Raw genomic sequence first — 17,031 nt, forward strand, 5'->3', positions numbered from 1 at the left:
AGTTCAAAAACAAAATTAACATGAACTTGTCACGAAATGGTGTAAGGCCCCAAACTGTATACCAAAGTACAGAGGCAGCGATTTTCCCTAACACATCTACCATAAATGTTCTACATACAATTCAGCTTTCATTCAGAACATACAGCAAGGTCACACATGCATTATAAGTCTTTACCAGTCCTTTCCCACTTAACCCAGATAACAGGGACACAATTTCACTTTCTCACTTTTTGATCCTAGCATCCTCTTTTAATGACATTTTTCAGTAGATATCCACAAAAAAAGCTTATTCCAAAAATGTCAGTTGATTCTGATTTTGCGAGTTATGCATGAATATGCATATTACACTGCTCCATTGGCCACTCTGTTGTAATTTCATTTAGGTACACCAGAAAATGTTGACGATATTTTTGTTAAACGAATTAATCTGCAAGATATTTTTGGTACATACACATTATGTAGCCAAAGGATTCCAGTGGTATAAAAAAAGTTTGAGAAAAGTTGGGGGAAGAGGCTGTGGATCATGAAATGCCCTTTTAAAAGGGCATTTCTCGATCCTTTATAGCTTCATCCACCACTTTTTCTCAAAACAAAGTTGAGATATGTATACCACTGGAAACCTCTGGCTACATGTTTGTGTGCAAAACATTTCTTGCAGATTAATTTGATCAGCAAAAATATTGTCAAATTTGTATTTATGTTCTGTCTGAACAAAGTTACAGCACAGTTGCCTATGCATCAATGTAATATGCATACATAACTCGCAAGCACAATATCGGAATCAACTGAAATTTTGGGAATTAACTTTTTTCATGGATATCTATTCAAACATACTATAAAAAGATGATGCCAAAATCACAAAAAACTGGTAAGTCAGAAATAGAGCACAAATGAATGCTCATGATGCCAATACAATGCCTATCATTCTATTATTGTCATTTTCAGGGTTGTAGCTACGGTGGGCGGCGCTGACGCTGCCTGCCCGGCACAAATATTTTTTTTTAAATTAGTTTTTAAAGGATTTTTTATCATAAAAAGAGCAAAAACAATATTTTCAAGGGTGATATACCCCAGAGCTTATTCCCGATCACTGCGTTCACTTAACAGATTGTGTCCCAAGCCATTCATGGACTTTAGCAATTTAGAGCCCACCACTAAAATCAGGCTAGCTACAACCCTGGTCATTTCATATCCAGATGAGACTTCACATTGCACTTGGTAATTAGCACACTGACCTTGATGTAATCCCACCTATCTTCATTTTTCTTCGGAGAGCAAATATTTAAGGTTGGGAAATTCATCCAATATTCCATTTAAAAAAAATGCACCAAAAATCCCACAATTTGTGTGTATTTGGAAGAAAATGTGTAAAACAACAACAATTTGCCAACCTACCTGCCTCAGCCTACTTATACATTATTATACAATATATAATTATTTTCCTTTCATTTCTGTAATCTATAGATCATATGGTACCCTACAATGGTACTCTATGCTAGTGTCCAATTCATAGAAAACGCACAAGTAGAAAATCAGAAATAGCTGGCATATCAACCCGGGAGGTACTCAAGTTTGGTTTGGGTAGGGGTGTGCCACTGAGAATTTGAAAGTGGACCCATCAATATAGCAATTCCCAGGAAATTTGCACCTATCGCTATACCAAACTTTTTGGCCAAATCTAGTAACTTTTTCAGACATTTTTTGAAAATTTGGGCTAGAGGCAAAATTTGGCTAGTTTCTAAAAAAATGAGAACATTTTGGAAAAAAAAATGCCCCCATCCATATACCAAAATTGGCCTAGAAAAAAGTGGTCACTGATACCGAAAGGCCAAAAATAAGACCCATGTTTGTGGTACATCCCACCGCGTGTATCCATACTCTATACACTATCTTCTGCACTTGAGGGTGGTAATTTGACGACCGTGGTCCCCATTGCTGTTTCTGGCTTTTGAAGTGTTGCCTGCAGAAGAAAAATAGAATCAAAAACAACAGGATTCATTTACACTGTACATTTCCTCGTTCCAAAAATTTGGCAAGTTTAAGCATGAAAATGGCACGAGAATAATATCCAATATTATTATTAGTTCTGACATTGTGCTAAATGATTAAAGCCATAATGTATGATTTCTGTCAAATTATAATTTTGTTATTATTTACCCAAAATGCTTAAATATCAAATATTAGTAATAACTGCCGGGAAGGGTTTCTGTCCATTTTAAGCAAGGAAAAGTGGAAGAAACACCACTGACTATTTGGTCGTTTAACATGATTGAGTTCTATTGCTGACATAAAGTCATATAGCTGACATAAAGTCATAATTATCAAAATTGATCTGTTTATCTGACAAATACAGCAAATTTGGCAAAATTCCATTTGGGTGCATGTTAGGACATGTGAAAACATTAAAAATATGCCAAAAAATCAGGTTTGAAAAAATTAACTAATTTCATTATAAGATCATACATTATGGCTTTAATAAGGTGTGTCTTGGGCCACAATGGTCAGCGAATTCCTGTTAAGTGTGCTAGGCTAATAGAATTATGCCTGCGCAGGTGCATTATAAATCACTACTTTGTTTAGTTAACTGGCAGACTCACTTGTCAGGTGAAATCAATTTTCATTGAATATAAACCTGAAATTGGCTTCAAACGTTTTTCTTCAAATTAAAAAAACTTAAAATTAAACAACCTAAAATGCACAGCATGTGTGCCATTTGTTCTGTGTGTTTAGTATATAGGACTGCTATTAAGCACACTTCTTTTTGTATGTGGAAATAAGCTACTTCATAAAAATCTACACTAAAAAGTAAGATTCTTGTTATGCATAGTCCTCAATTTTGATCTTTTGTCTTTCAAACCACACATGTCAATGATATCAAATACATGATTACGTAACAGCATTATCATAAAATTAATCGCTTACTGACACTGCAATATCACACAAAAACACAAAGTGGGCCTTTTATATTGAAGTATAGGCAAGTGTTTAAAACGTCTGAGAACAGAGAAAGTACATGATGAATTTTTCTACTTTGGGGAAGGATCGAATAAGCAACAGATTCCAGGTCTGCCTTAAAATATGAGACGCGCCATTAAACTTGTGTGGCAACAGGATGTCTTTGAACTTCAACAACTTTAGGATGTGAAGGGAAGCAATGTTATTCTGAAGCAAAATATGAGACGTGCCATTAAACATGTGTCGTAAAAAGGATGTCTTTGAACTTTAACAACTTTAGGATGTGAAGAGAAGCAATGTTATTCTGCAAAAATGTTGAAAATGAAAAAGCAGTTATTAAGGGATCTGGAATGAGCGTTTTGACAGTATTTTTTGCGGGACATGAGAGCACATCAGACATATCGAATTGCATTCTGAATACGAAGAATGTCTTTCTGATATCAAATAATTTTCAATTTATAACAAATTATCAACATTTGATATTTTTCACATTTTTGATATATAACAGTCCTCGAAGTAAATTTTATAAATCTAATGACATATTCTTAAAGTGTATGTAGCTGGGAGGAAAAGCCGACGATCAATTGAAAATTTTGACAATTCATATTGAAGATATGGATTTTTTTCCCAAAAAGACCTAATTTTTTTTTTTTTTTTTGGAAAAAAAATCCACATCTTCAATACGAAAGGTCAAAATTTTCAATTGATCGTCGGCTATTCATCCCACCTACATACACTTTAAGTATAAATCATCAGATTTATTAAGTTTACTTCAAGTACTGTTAAATATCAAAAATATCAATTTTTAATCATTTGCCATAAAATGTGTATTACATTGCGAATTTCAAAAAAAAAATCAAAATTATTTGATATCAGAAGGACATTCTTCATATTCAGAATGCAATTTGACATGTCTGATGTGCTCTAATGTCCCACAATAAATACTGTCCAAACGTTCATACCCCACCCCTTAACAATGACATTAATTTATTTGCTTAAAAAGTTACCGTTTTTAGAGTCTTGGTTTGCAATGATGTAGCTTTTTAAGCAAATATTAAAAATGACACAAGTCTAATATCAGTTTACATCTGAGACGAATATGACATTCATATCGCCAAAATGAAACAAAGGAAAAATAATAAGTGTACAAGCTGATATTCCGTGGAGTGATTAACGATGCAATTCATACAACAATCTGTGCATGTGTAAGTAGGATAACTGATGCAAAATGCTGGAAATGCATGAAAATGGTTTAAAATATGAAAAAATGCTAGGCAAATAAATATTGAATAATATGTGATGTGATCAGTCAGAAGTCGGAAATATTGATATTGAGATAGTCAAACAAAGGAAATATTTTCTTCTCTTTCCTATTGTTTTGGAAACCCTCCAACTGCTCATATTTTTGGAACAAATTGTTCAATTTCAATGGGGTTTTCTGAAAAATGTAACTTTGCAAATGCTTTATACATCAAAATAGAAAAATGAAAAATGTCCGACTTCAGAATGATTTTGCTTGATCACACCACGTGTGTGAGATATTGAATGGTAAACATTTAACTATAAATTTCTCACTCAAACTATGACCTCTCTCTCTGTACCACTACTTTTTGTATAAATGTAACAATGTGAGAATAACAGATTTATTTTAATCACAGTTTTAGCTATTTTCTAGGGAAGTTCTTTTCAAAGCCGTTAGTCAACAGAAATGACACAAAATTGTGAACTTTCACTTGTGCTTTTATTGGTAATATCAAAATATTTAAAGACGAAAGGGGACACCTTTTTGGCAAAAAAACGAACAAATTTTGAGAATAAACTATAAATAAACTAAAATTTTCCAGCTCTCAAAACAGTGTTTTATGAGCTGAAAGTTTGTGTTCTACTACTGTTCCAAATAGCAGCACTCTGCATGCTTTAATTTTGGAGAAAATAACTGAACCTTGTTTTGACCGGTTTAGATTCATTCTGGGCATTTCTAAGTAGTGTCCATAAGCTATTGATTTAATGCTAATGCTCTTATGTAATCATGTATCACTGCTGGGAAAGACATCTATGAAAGACAAAGGTTCATTCTTTATGTAATCACTAAGAAATTTTAGCAAAATAATCCATAAGAGGAGATCAAAGGTCAACTTTCATTTCATACTGACCACCCCTCGTACTTCAGTTTGTACACCCATGCATGCTGTATTGATGCATTTAGATTATAGAGATAGAAAGTAAAACCAATTTGTAGGGTTCCTACTACCAGGTAAGGATGTATAAACACACATATACAGTAATAAAGCTGCTGATTAGAAGTTAACGAACACACTTTCATTGTTTTAAGGGCATCATGGAATATTTAAATATCCACCCTCAGAAAATTGCTCTGCCCAAGAGTAACATATTTCTCATGATACCAAACAAATATAGGAAAAAGTATGCTATCTCATTAACCTACCTAATAACAAATGCCATCTGAATGTTCAAAAGACACTCCTAAATATTCATAAAGAGACCATTTTGTATTCATTATGGAATCCTAAAAAAAGCTTGAAAAATGAACACCTCAAGCAACAATATTTTTAATTTTATTGCCCTTAACAGAACATGTGTGTTCTAGACATACCTAAAAAAAACTCATGTGAGTAACCATGACCAGGCATGAGATGGAGGTTCAATCAAAAAAGAGGAAAATCACCAAAAAAGGAGACAAATTAATGAATCTCCTCTACTTTTGTACAGGGAAGAAAAACTTAAAAAGGGGGAATTCCTCTAATCCAAGGAAGAATCTCATTCCTGCATGACCTAAGTATTCACATTTATACTTGTAGGCGGGCAGTGTTAAAAAACCTTCTCCGATACAAATGAACAATCCCGAGGAACAAAAAAAATCACAAGGCAAGGTTATTGTCCCAGTATATAGGATTTGGCTATGTTAGTGCCAATTGGAAAAACAACTCTATAGTAAACTACATTGCTGAGTGATATCGAATGAGAGAACTCCTTTTGTTGCGTTGTAAAAAGCGCGAGCGAGCTATCTTATAAGTCAAATACCAATCGCTCATCGCTCAGCGATGGAGTAGGGCCTATAAATTTGGCATATTTTGTTAATTGGCACTTGACGGTGTGATTATAATTCCATGTGATTCGCTGCACGTCGTATTTCTATTGGTTAGTTTAACGTCTGTACAAAATAATAAGTTATGTGGTGTTGGTGTTGACACAGTGTGCAGTGTGAATAACAGTGCTATGCCCAACTGGATTTAAAACACCAGAGGATGTACATTTTTTAACACTTAGCAGACACAAATACTTTTAATCTTATTGATTTAGAGCCAATTACGGTAATTGCCGTATTGCATAGTTTGGAGTGACAACTGAAGAAAATAACAGCACATAGAAAGTTACGTGATACTTGGTATGGCGTGTTAGTAATGGTGTGAAATTTGCCCTGGCATGGGTTGGCTGAGAAAGGTCCACTGTGTGTGAAAATAAAAACCCATGGAAGATTTGTAGGATTTTTTTGGGTATAATTATAAATTTAAATTCATGTCTACTAATTGATAAATTTATTATGACTGTGCTTGCTGTCATTCAATATGAAATATCACTGGTTTGAGGCCATGATAATACTAGTGCAGAGCTGCCAACATTGAAATATGTAAATGCAGAAGATTTCTGCGAGGTGTAAAAAAAGCTTAGGATGTGGCGCCAAAAGGGCAGCAGCCCTTGCGTGGGATCAGCACTCCCAAAAGGTCCTGGATGTTAGCTTTTTGAGACCCTTAAAAATGCCATCCCAAGGCTGCTTAACCTTTTTTGTTGTTGCAAAAGGACAGGACAGTGGGCGTATAATGGATTTTGTTTTTATTTTTTACCCAGATGGCTGTAAATGCAGAAGATTTAGCCAGATGGCTGCAAATGCAGAAGATTTTAATATGTTTTGCAGAAGACACAAGATTGTCAGCAAATGAGGAAGTCTTCTGCAGGATCAAGAAGGATTGGCAGCTCTGCTAGTGATATACATTCTTATTGCATGAACAATATTTGAATCCTCTTGGGAGGTTGGAAGAAATGGGATTATAATGCATAGCAGAATTCTTTCTCCAACAGTGTATAAATGTTAGCAATGTTAGAAGCATAATGTCATTACACTGAGTACTTGCTGAAAAAGCTTTGACAAAAAACAGGTGATTCGAAACTCAAGGAAATGTATGCTTTCTCTGATTATCTAGACGGCTTTATTTTAAGCAGCCTCTTGTCACACTTTCATGATAGGCGATTTGGTACCTATCAAGCGCTACGAAGCGTGCCTCTTCACACCTAACGAAATGCTTACTAGCGTTGCGTTGGAGACACTTACTATTATTTCCTCTTACTTAACAAAAAGAAATGAACCATGTTAGATTTAAAATTCTACCGAGTATCGACCGGGGTTCAAACCAGCAACCTATGAATCCATAGGTGAGACGCTATACCACTATGCTACGAGTCGTCCTGCCAGAAAGCCTTCATTCTTATTGTTTTTACGGAAGAAAGTGCATACACGCGATACACTATTACTAGTATAATTACCAATTAATATGTGTATAATCTATGATCAATAATGAACCCTAACCCTAAACCCTAACCCTAAACCCTAACCCTAAATAGGCTGAATAGGTACCTAATCATCACTAGCTAGCTGTACAGCGCAGGCCTACCTAATCGACGCTACAAAGCGAATCCCAAAACACCTATCGATCGCTATGAAACATGCTCAAGTGTGACAACAGGGTGTATTAAAAAGTAAGAAGATGCACTATTCTACTCTCTTCATACTGAAGATGCTTCTGAGAAGCCACTTCCAGACTATCTGCTCTTCCAGATCTACCTAGACCTCGTGCTCCCAAGAAGATTCCGACAGTAGTCTGACAATGACGGTGTGCGTGTGACTATGTGCCTTCCATAAAACTGGTTAATTAATCTAAACTTAGAGAAGAATCAAGCTTTTAAAGTTTAGTGAGCATGGTATGTACATGATGACAGGCGTTGTGGTTGCTCGGATATGGTATTGGCTCAGGTAATGCTAGTTGGTGCACACGCTCAGGGTGAAGTCCTTGATCGGCTGGGTATGTTATGCGCATGATTACACGCACATGATTACTGTAGATGTTAGCTGACCATGCATTATACAGGATCTATGGGAACCAGTTAGTACTCACAGAGTTTTGTAGCAGAGGTGTACGGCTAGAGTCTATAGGTGACTCCTGAGCTTTGCCTGAGTTTCTTACCCGAGCTAAGTCCAATGCTCTTGACCACAGACTGGAATTCTAATTAATTAATAATCTTTCAATTAGTTACTCGATTCATTTGATCCATATCAGGTCAATCAATTAAGAAGTTGATCAATAATGTTAACAAATTAAGACACAGGGCTGTCTTTAAAAAAGCATGTAAATCATAGGGGTTTATTCATATGACTCAGCAACTGTTTCTGTCTGAGGGCTGCTGGCGGGCCCCAGGGTATAAGAATGTTTAGTCATGAAAATGTATGAATGAACCCCGTTCATACTTACCAGAACAATTTGTGATTCTTATTTCATCAAAATAAAAAGTGACATAACTAAAAAAATGATTTTCCTTCACTTTCCTTTCCTTGTGATCGCACATTTGCCCCACCGGACATAATCATTGTTTATGCCTGACTCTCTACTAATCAGAAACATGGGAAATTACATAAGCATTAAAATTCATTGATACCAACGTGCCTGAAGTATCCAGGATATCGGAGGATCCAGCTATGCAGTTTTTTTACACATTTATAATACAATTCTATAAAATGTTGTTAATTTGATGAAAAGATTATCATCCACAGACAGGTTTTATGGGATTAGAGTAACATAAGTGCAGAAACGGATGATTTCCGTATTTTGAACCAGTTTTAACATTTTTGTGGTTATTTATGTTTTCCTTCTTATAGATGTAAAATTTAAATATACATGCACAAAAAATTGCACATCTCGTATTGCACAATAAGTTTATCATTAGTCTTTGCCTGATAATTTAGGCAAATTGTTCTCGCTCTCTGTGTAGAAGACAGGATTGATTTGTTGGTCAGATTTTTTTAATAGGTTTTTTTAAAAGGTCATAGCCAAAATATGTACAGGCCTAATTACAAGGACCAAATTGGTGTGAAGTGGGCTATTTCTTTACTGTATTACTTCAATGAACAGTTAAAAGAAACTGTTTAAGAAACAATCTTTTTCTGGGATTTCAAAAATTAAGGTTTTTATACAGTAAAATGCTTTTTTTCCAGATTTTCAAAAATTATCAGTCCTCGAAGACGTACCCTAATTTTTTTATGGCCTTATTTCGAAAAGTTTTTTTTTGCACTACGTGCAGAATGTGCATGTGAATGTCCATGGTAAGGTGACACAAAGTGTGCATTTCTATCAGCCACCATTAGGTGGATACACATTCACATGCTTGTGTGCATGCAACTACACATGCATGTGTGGGTGTGTACAGTTTCAATTATCACTAGATCTAGAAATTAAATACAAACCTGGTGGGAGGGAGATGTTTCCTGTGTCTGCGATTTTCTTTTATTTGCATCTGCTGATTTTCGCCGTCTTGTTTGGTTCTCGTTATTACAGCACGTCTTTGTTTGACAGTCTTCCTGGCACATCAACATGCAATTTGTTCCTATTTCTTTGGTAGCCATGTCCTGTGTAAAAGGAATACAACAGATACATTTGACATACTTTGTTGAACTCGCATCAATTGAGTTCTAATTCCTGGACAAAAAACAAGTACACAGGGTTAATATGATGGAAAAGCAGTTCTATAATTATCTGGAACCATTAGTGGTTACTCCCCTGGATACAAATATGCGAACTATGATCGTGTACTGCTGTGTTTTTTCAATTATAATTCATACTGTAGTATACGTCTTACAGCAGTAAGGGCCAGAATTTGCTGCAACCATACACTATTTAGGGGACAATTTTGACATTTTTGGACAAGCATGGGCAGCACTTAAGTATGGCAGTAAACCCCCCGGGATGCATACTCACATTTTGATTACATACATCCACAAGGTCCTTTGTAACTAATAATACCAGAGAGCATGCCTTCATCATGTATACAATGGATCCCTTCATCATGATTTCTTTAGCTGCTTGCACATATAATTAGTATATAATTTGATCAGCTCGTAATTGGCAGGCCTTAAAACATTGCATATTATATCAATATATGATATTTCGAGAATTATCTTGTGACATGTTGCCAGATGTATCACAAATTATTAATTCAAGACCTATACTATGCCTACTATATTTAACACGCACAATATAGACAAGACAAGTCAACTATATCATTCTTAACATGGGTCTACTTTTTGGCGTAGTGGTAAAAGCCTAACAATTCCTGCCGATTACGAGCTGATCAGAGTATAGAATGTTTCATTTTAACAGACTTACCTCTGAGAACTCAGGTTGTATTGTTGTAGAATGGATCCCTTCATCGTGTAAGAAATCCTTGATTTCTTTAGCTCCTTGCATGTAATCATGAATATTACAGAAGCGTATATGGGCTGTGGCAATGATTTTATTTCCTGATAGCTGCCACACATGGAAGTCATGTATATTTTCTATACCACGAACCTAGTAAATAAATAAAATAAACAAGAAAGATTAGTAAATTACATGGTGCGTAAAATGTGTCCCTAATAGAAGGGCGGTTCTCAATTATTTCATTGTTTGCAAAAACAAACAAAAGATCAAATATTTGCAAAATGATGTCAAGTGACCGCTGGATGACCGTTGACCTCATATCTGTTGACATCACACATGTCAACGTACCCAAGGGTCATTGTGTCCAAGTCCCATTGAAATCCATTAAAGCATGTGTGAGAAATCAACAAAAGCTGCCACAGCTTTACATTTTTTGCAAAAGGTTAACATTTTATGCACAGACACACCCCCACCCTCACACCCCGCCAGACACATACACAGGAGATTGTTTTCTAGTCCTCTTTCAAAACTTTCTTTGGAATGACAATAAGTAGTGTGAGCATGGCACAGCAATTGGGGTACTCGGTTCTGTTGCATCAGGTCCCAGGTTCAATTCCTTGGCTTTTGACTTGTAAAGAAAAATCTAAATTTAGTTGACAACATCTGTAGACTAAATTCCAATTTCCTCTTGGGGATGTTAAGCAGTTTACCCATGGCTGTCTAAATTAGTCCTGGTTCACTATTGCCATAGGAAAATTGGACCTTGTTCTTGATCACTGAAATCACTGACTTTCCGGAATATCTTTAGAATAGCGGTTATTACCCATAACCACAATCCTAAAATCTAACCACAATCTCTTTGAATGGCTGCAGTAACTTGATAGTCTGTTTTTTGTTACGGTAAGTTGAACATGCAAGTATGTAACTGTCTACTCATGAATGGGTTCTCATTGTTGTCAGTTAAGCAACAATGGCTTCACTTTTCTGTCAATTGGAATGTTGTCATAACTTGGCTATTCAGTGGATATTCCTCAACCTCCCTCTGATGCTGGAGTGAAAGAAAGATTGCCGTGAATAGGAAATCAACAGAATTTAAAATAGCAACTTCATCTTTTCATAAAAAAAAGTAGTTACTTGTAACATATTGTCCAGTTTGACATTCTGTCAATTTCTGCTCAAGAAAATATTTTAATATGAGAAAATATTTTAATATTTTAATATTTTAAAATCCCTTGTGTCAAACCGAAAAGAATGAACAGAAAGTGTCCACGCCGATTCAAAGTTTCACTCCAGCGGCAATCCAGATCTGGGAGGTAAGAGGGATATATGCAGCAAAAACCCAGGTGTCCAGCGACAGAATTATATCACCGGTAACTACACCTGAACATTCCCTTAGATGAAAGTAGTGTATGTAATTTGGCTGGGAAAATAGGTTCTGGGCAGTATTTTTGCCATGTGTTTTACACCCATTGTCACCAAACTGTGTGATAGGCTAATCAGATTGTGTGTATCACATACAGCATGGTTAGCCTATAGCACAGTTTTCAAGATGGCTGCCCACAGTCAAAATAAAAGAGTTTCTCATCTTTATGTTTATTTGTGATACCTTTGCAAAAAATCCATCTTATTATTTTGACTGGTTTGTCTATGTTAATGATCATAGCAAGCCTTTAAGCCCTACATGTGTAGGCTTAAGGTGAATTACCTGGCTGCCCTTGAAATGGCCGGAATGAACTTTTTACCAGAGGAAAAAGCCAACATATCTATTCCTACATATACATCCTGCTTCATATCACATATCAGCACATTTAATGGGCTATTCTGGTTGAAATCCATACACCCCCTATGGGACACATGACCGTAAACTTCCACACTGGTGTTGATTTCAAATGGAGTCGCCCATTCAGGTAACCCCATTTGAAATTCACACTCAATGTGTGTATTAAGGTCATGTCTTCCACACAGGAAAATAAATTTCAAATGGAATAGTACAATGTTGTGATCATAATCCAGTTACATGAGTTCATGTATAGTGGGAAATTTTCGGCAGGTTTTTATTTTCGCTCTTTTTGCGGTGATTTCAGACCCGCACAATTGAAAAGCCTGTGAAACATTGTTTACCCACTGGCTTTAATGTGTAACTGTTCGTAAGCATAAAATAAGAAACCGTGAAACTACCCTGAACAGTTCAAAGCGCGAAAATTAATCCTGCGAAAATATCACGCTTCACAATATCCATGTGATATGACCCAAATTTGGCTCTAAATAACATTTGGAAATTATATCACAACTACACTTATTGTCTCAACTTTGGCAAACCTTGTTTCAACCTTACCTATATATGTGTACATCCATATCAACACGATGCACTTTTTGGCTGCTACATGTGTCTCATTTCACATAATAGCAAAGAAATATAAATACCAGACTCATCTCAAGTGCGAGGTCACTTCAAATCAGTCCCAAGTCACATGGTTTAGGAATACAGAGAACATTCCTTAACTATGTGACTTGGAGATAATTTGAAGTGACCTCCACTTGAGATGAGTCTGGTATTTATTCCCAACTATTATGTGAAATGAGACACATGTAGCAATCTGATAAGTGCATCGCTTTTGATATGTACACTTATGTACAACACAAAAAACTACCTACAAGGTGTTTAGCTTTTAAATTGTTTTTTTTTTGACATGACCAACCCCTCTCATCAACCTCTAATTTATACTCCCACACAGAGGAAAATGGAGGTAAAAAGGTAACAAAAGGTCATTGTTTGCTTCTCTCTGTTACCATGTGTGTCTGACAAAACCAGCAACAAGTTGCATTTTTGAAATTTCTTGATTTTAATATAAATATAGAAAATAACCTTACAAAAATAGGGACAGCAGTCCCCAAAAGGTCAAAGATATGGGTAGTGAACACCACACAAAAATAGTTTTCTTGCCGCCTCCACCGCACCCACTTTTAAGACAAAAATACAAATTACAAAAATTTCCACTTTTTGCAGCAATTTTATGCAAAATTTGTTGATTTCCCCCTCCCTGAAATTCACTTTGCCCACCCCCCACAAATAAAGAGTTCCTGGTGCCACCCCTGGTTATTGTAACTTCACTCTCACAAAATATTTCACCTCTTTCCTTTATAAGCTGCTGACAACAACAGAAACAGTAAATAAATAAACATTGCCCTTTCAGTTTCACGGTTAAGTACAATATAAAATTGGGTGTGTGCTTGCTTGTTCCAGTTTCAGTCACACCAGGAAATTTATGAGCTGCCTCACATACCCTGTCCATCTGTTTTGGATTCATAACGTCATGTCTTGATAATGCCACACTTTCTTTATCATTTAGAAACAAAATTGTGACCACCATATTATTTGAGACTTATTACACAGCCGTGACGTTAGTCACGGCTGTGTCTTTTTTCTTACAGGTTCTTCTTTCTTTCTTCTTTCTTCTTTCTTCTTTCTGTCAACCATTACATTTGCTCTAGCACTCACATGCTTACATCGATTTTGACCTAAATTGGTCACAATGATCATTGACCGTGCCCCTACATGTCACATGAAGCTTGTGGGGTCAAAGGTCACACAGGGGTCATAGGGGTCAAAAACGTGATTTCAACTAAAAATGCATCTTCTCCCACAACTTACGTATGACAGCGACGCCACTTGCACACATGAATTGTTATTAACCAGTGTCCATGTGGTGTACACAGATTTGGGGTCAAAGGTCATTAAGGGGTCACTTCCGGTATACAACGAAATACCTTAAAAAAATTTTATTAGCTAAGAAAAACATAGGAGAGTAATGGTTTGTTCACACATGAATTGTGTTTACCCAATGTTTATATGGTATTTTTTTAATTGGGGTCAAAGGTCATTAAGGGGTCATTTCCGTATAAAACGAAATACGCTTAAAATGCATCTTCTCCCACAAATTACGTAGGACAGTGATGCCACTTGCACACATGCATTGTTATTACTTAGTGTCAATGGGGTGTACACAGATTTGGGGTCAAATGTCATTAAGGGGTCACTTCCGGTATAAATTGAAATATCTTCAAAAAATTTTATTAGCTAAGAAAAACATAGGAGAGTGATGGTATGTTCACACATGAATTGTGTTTACCCAATGTATATATGGTATTTTTTCATTTGGGGTCAAAGGTCATTAAGGGTCATTTCCGTATGAAACGAAATACCTTTAAAATGCATCTTCTCCCACAAATTACGAGGACAGTGATGCCACTTGCACACATGCATTGTTATTACCAAGTGTCTATGGGGTGTACACAGATTTGGGGTCAAAGGTCATTAAGGGGTCACTTCCGGTCTGAGACAAAAACCTTCAAAATGCCCCTTCTGCTAAAAAAAAACATGGCAAAGTTATGCCACGTGCACACATACATTGACATTAGCCAATGTCTATGGGGTTTTCATATATTTTAGGTTCAAAGGTTATTAAGGGGTCACAACACGTCTGTGTTCGTGGTCTTAGACCACAGCTAAGTCTAGTATAACATTTTAATTATATCATGCTACCCTATTTTATGAAAGTACAAGATGAATGGTGTCTGAACAAACACAACAAACTCCAGTCATGCATGTGACAAGCAAAACACTGTCATATTACCTATGAAAGCTTAGTGCAAAGCAAACAAATTCCTGTATGCAATTCAAAACTACTTTTAATGAAAAAATTGTCTTACCATTTGCTTTAGTCTATCTTCAATATCTTCTATATCTACATCGGTTGGTATAGAATTCATTAATATCATACTGGATTGTTTAACTGTAACAAAAAAATTAATATTAATAAATCAAATATAAATTAATTAATTAAGAAACTAAAATCTATTCACTAAAATTTTTTCAAAACAGTAATTATATTACTAAAATATTTAATTTGCCAAATGTGACGTGTCATGTCACAATCAGACACTTTTGGGCAGGTTATAAATTTTGAGGTTTTTACATATCTTAAATATAGAGATATTTTGCCCCATAACGCCATTTCCCCAATGAAATCGGACATTCCTAAGCGAAGATAATGAGTTCGTAAGTTATGGTATTATAAAATTGGAAATTGAGATATCGGCCTTTAGAAATATTATTGACTATGTTGAGAGTAGGAATTACCTTGAAAAATGTCTCAAAAAATACAAGATGCCAGTTATATTCTGGTCTAAAACTATCAGACAATATTTTTAACATTAATAACATCACAAATTCGCAACAAACCCAAATTGTGAAAAAAATCACCCCGGCAAATTTTTGGCTATTTCTCCATTTACGATCCTGCCCAAAAGTGTCTGCTTTTGACATGACACGTCACAAATAAAAGGGCATTTCGTGATCAACAGCCTCATCCCCCCACTTTTCTCAAAAAAATTTGAGACTTTTATACAACTGGAAGCCTCTAGCAACATAATGTTTATGTACAAAAATTCTTGCAGATTAACTTGTTTAGCAAAAATATCGTCAAATTTAAATTATGTTCTGGTACACCAGAACAAAATTATAACACTGACTATGGAGCAGTGTAATACACATAATCATGGATTCATGCATAACTCGCAAACACAAAATCGGAATCAACTAACATTTTGGGAATAAAGCTGTTTTCGTTGATATCTACTGAAAATGTCATAAAAAGAGGATGATAGGATCACAAAATACTCCTTTAACTCCAAATGTAATACAGTACGCAGTGACAATGTGCAAATGGATCATATTCTCAATCAATTTTGATTGCAAATGCATTTCGAGATATTCCGAAAAGGTGAATTATATTTGAGGACTTAGAACCAGAATTTTGTTAGAATGTTGGTCAAAGCCAGTTCTGGTTCGAAGCCTCCTATAATTAAAGACAGAGATAAAAACAATTTATCGCGTCTGATGTCACTGTCAATTACGATCCTTGATTGGTTTACACAGGTTAATCAGCGCGTAAAAGGAAGACCGATCTGGTGCTGATCGGAGAAAAGGAATAGCAGCAAATGGCGAAAAAGTCTGTACTTTTACAAGGCAAAAAGCAGCTTTTCTAGGCATTGTAGACATGGTGCCTTCACCAAAGAAAGTTTCCTACTATAAATACCTAACTTTTGAGATGGTTTGCATGTCGAAAGGTGCAAAATTAACAATAAGGCGCCCGGTTATAAATCCGCGTTCAGCAAGTCATCATCACGACACTTGTAAACAAACCATGCTCGAGTTTGATTGACAGGTGACGTCAGACGCGATAAATTGTCTTTATCTTTGTCTTTCATTATAATCAGAACCCACTTCAGATATTGAGAGGATAATGCAAGAAGGCACCATGTGATAGCTGCCTGGTGTCATACTTTTAGATGTACAATACAGAATGCACTGAGAAATTGTCAAATGTCCACAGGGCAGCTATTGCAGACCCAGGACCCACTTCAGATATTGAGGTAAGAAGGCACCATATGCAATAGCTGCTAACAGCCCTCGAATTAACCCACGGCACCGACGGCATATTGCCGTGGGTGCCCACCCCCATTGCCGCAATGCCCTCAAAATATGTCCTTTACCGACGGCAGTCACTTGTCGTGCCCTAAATGAAGTTGC

The 17,031-nt window shown here is 35.9% G+C and overlaps 1 protein-coding gene across 4 annotated transcripts in view; it reads right to left on the reverse strand.

Moving 5' to 3' along the window:
* Positions 1–1,098: 1,098 nt before the first annotated feature.
* LOC140137819 (proton-coupled zinc antiporter SLC30A1-like) overlaps positions 1,099–17,031 on the reverse strand; it is a 40,772-nt gene continuing 24,839 nt past the window's right edge. For 2 of the 4 annotated variants that reach the window (XM_072159604.1, XM_072159605.1), the window contains exons 7-11: positions 15,150–15,232; positions 10,407–10,589; positions 9,488–9,649; positions 8,145–8,252; positions 1,099–1,960 (exon numbers count right to left, since the gene is read on the reverse strand). In XM_072159604.1, the coding sequence (XP_072015705.1) occupies positions 1,880–1,960; positions 8,145–8,252; positions 9,488–9,649; positions 10,407–10,589; positions 15,150–15,232 (617 nt within the window). In that variant the 3' untranslated portion in view covers positions 1,099–1,879. The remainder of the gene's footprint in view (positions 1,961–8,144; positions 8,253–9,487; positions 9,650–10,406; positions 10,590–15,149; positions 15,233–17,031) is intronic. The other 2 variants (XM_072159606.1, XM_072159607.1) reach the window with 2 other exon arrangements.

This window comes from Amphiura filiformis, chromosome 17 (genome assembly GCF_039555335.1).
Source record: "Amphiura filiformis chromosome 17, Afil_fr2py, whole genome shotgun sequence".
Taxonomy (NCBI): domain Eukaryota; kingdom Metazoa; phylum Echinodermata; class Ophiuroidea; order Amphilepidida; family Amphiuridae; genus Amphiura; species Amphiura filiformis.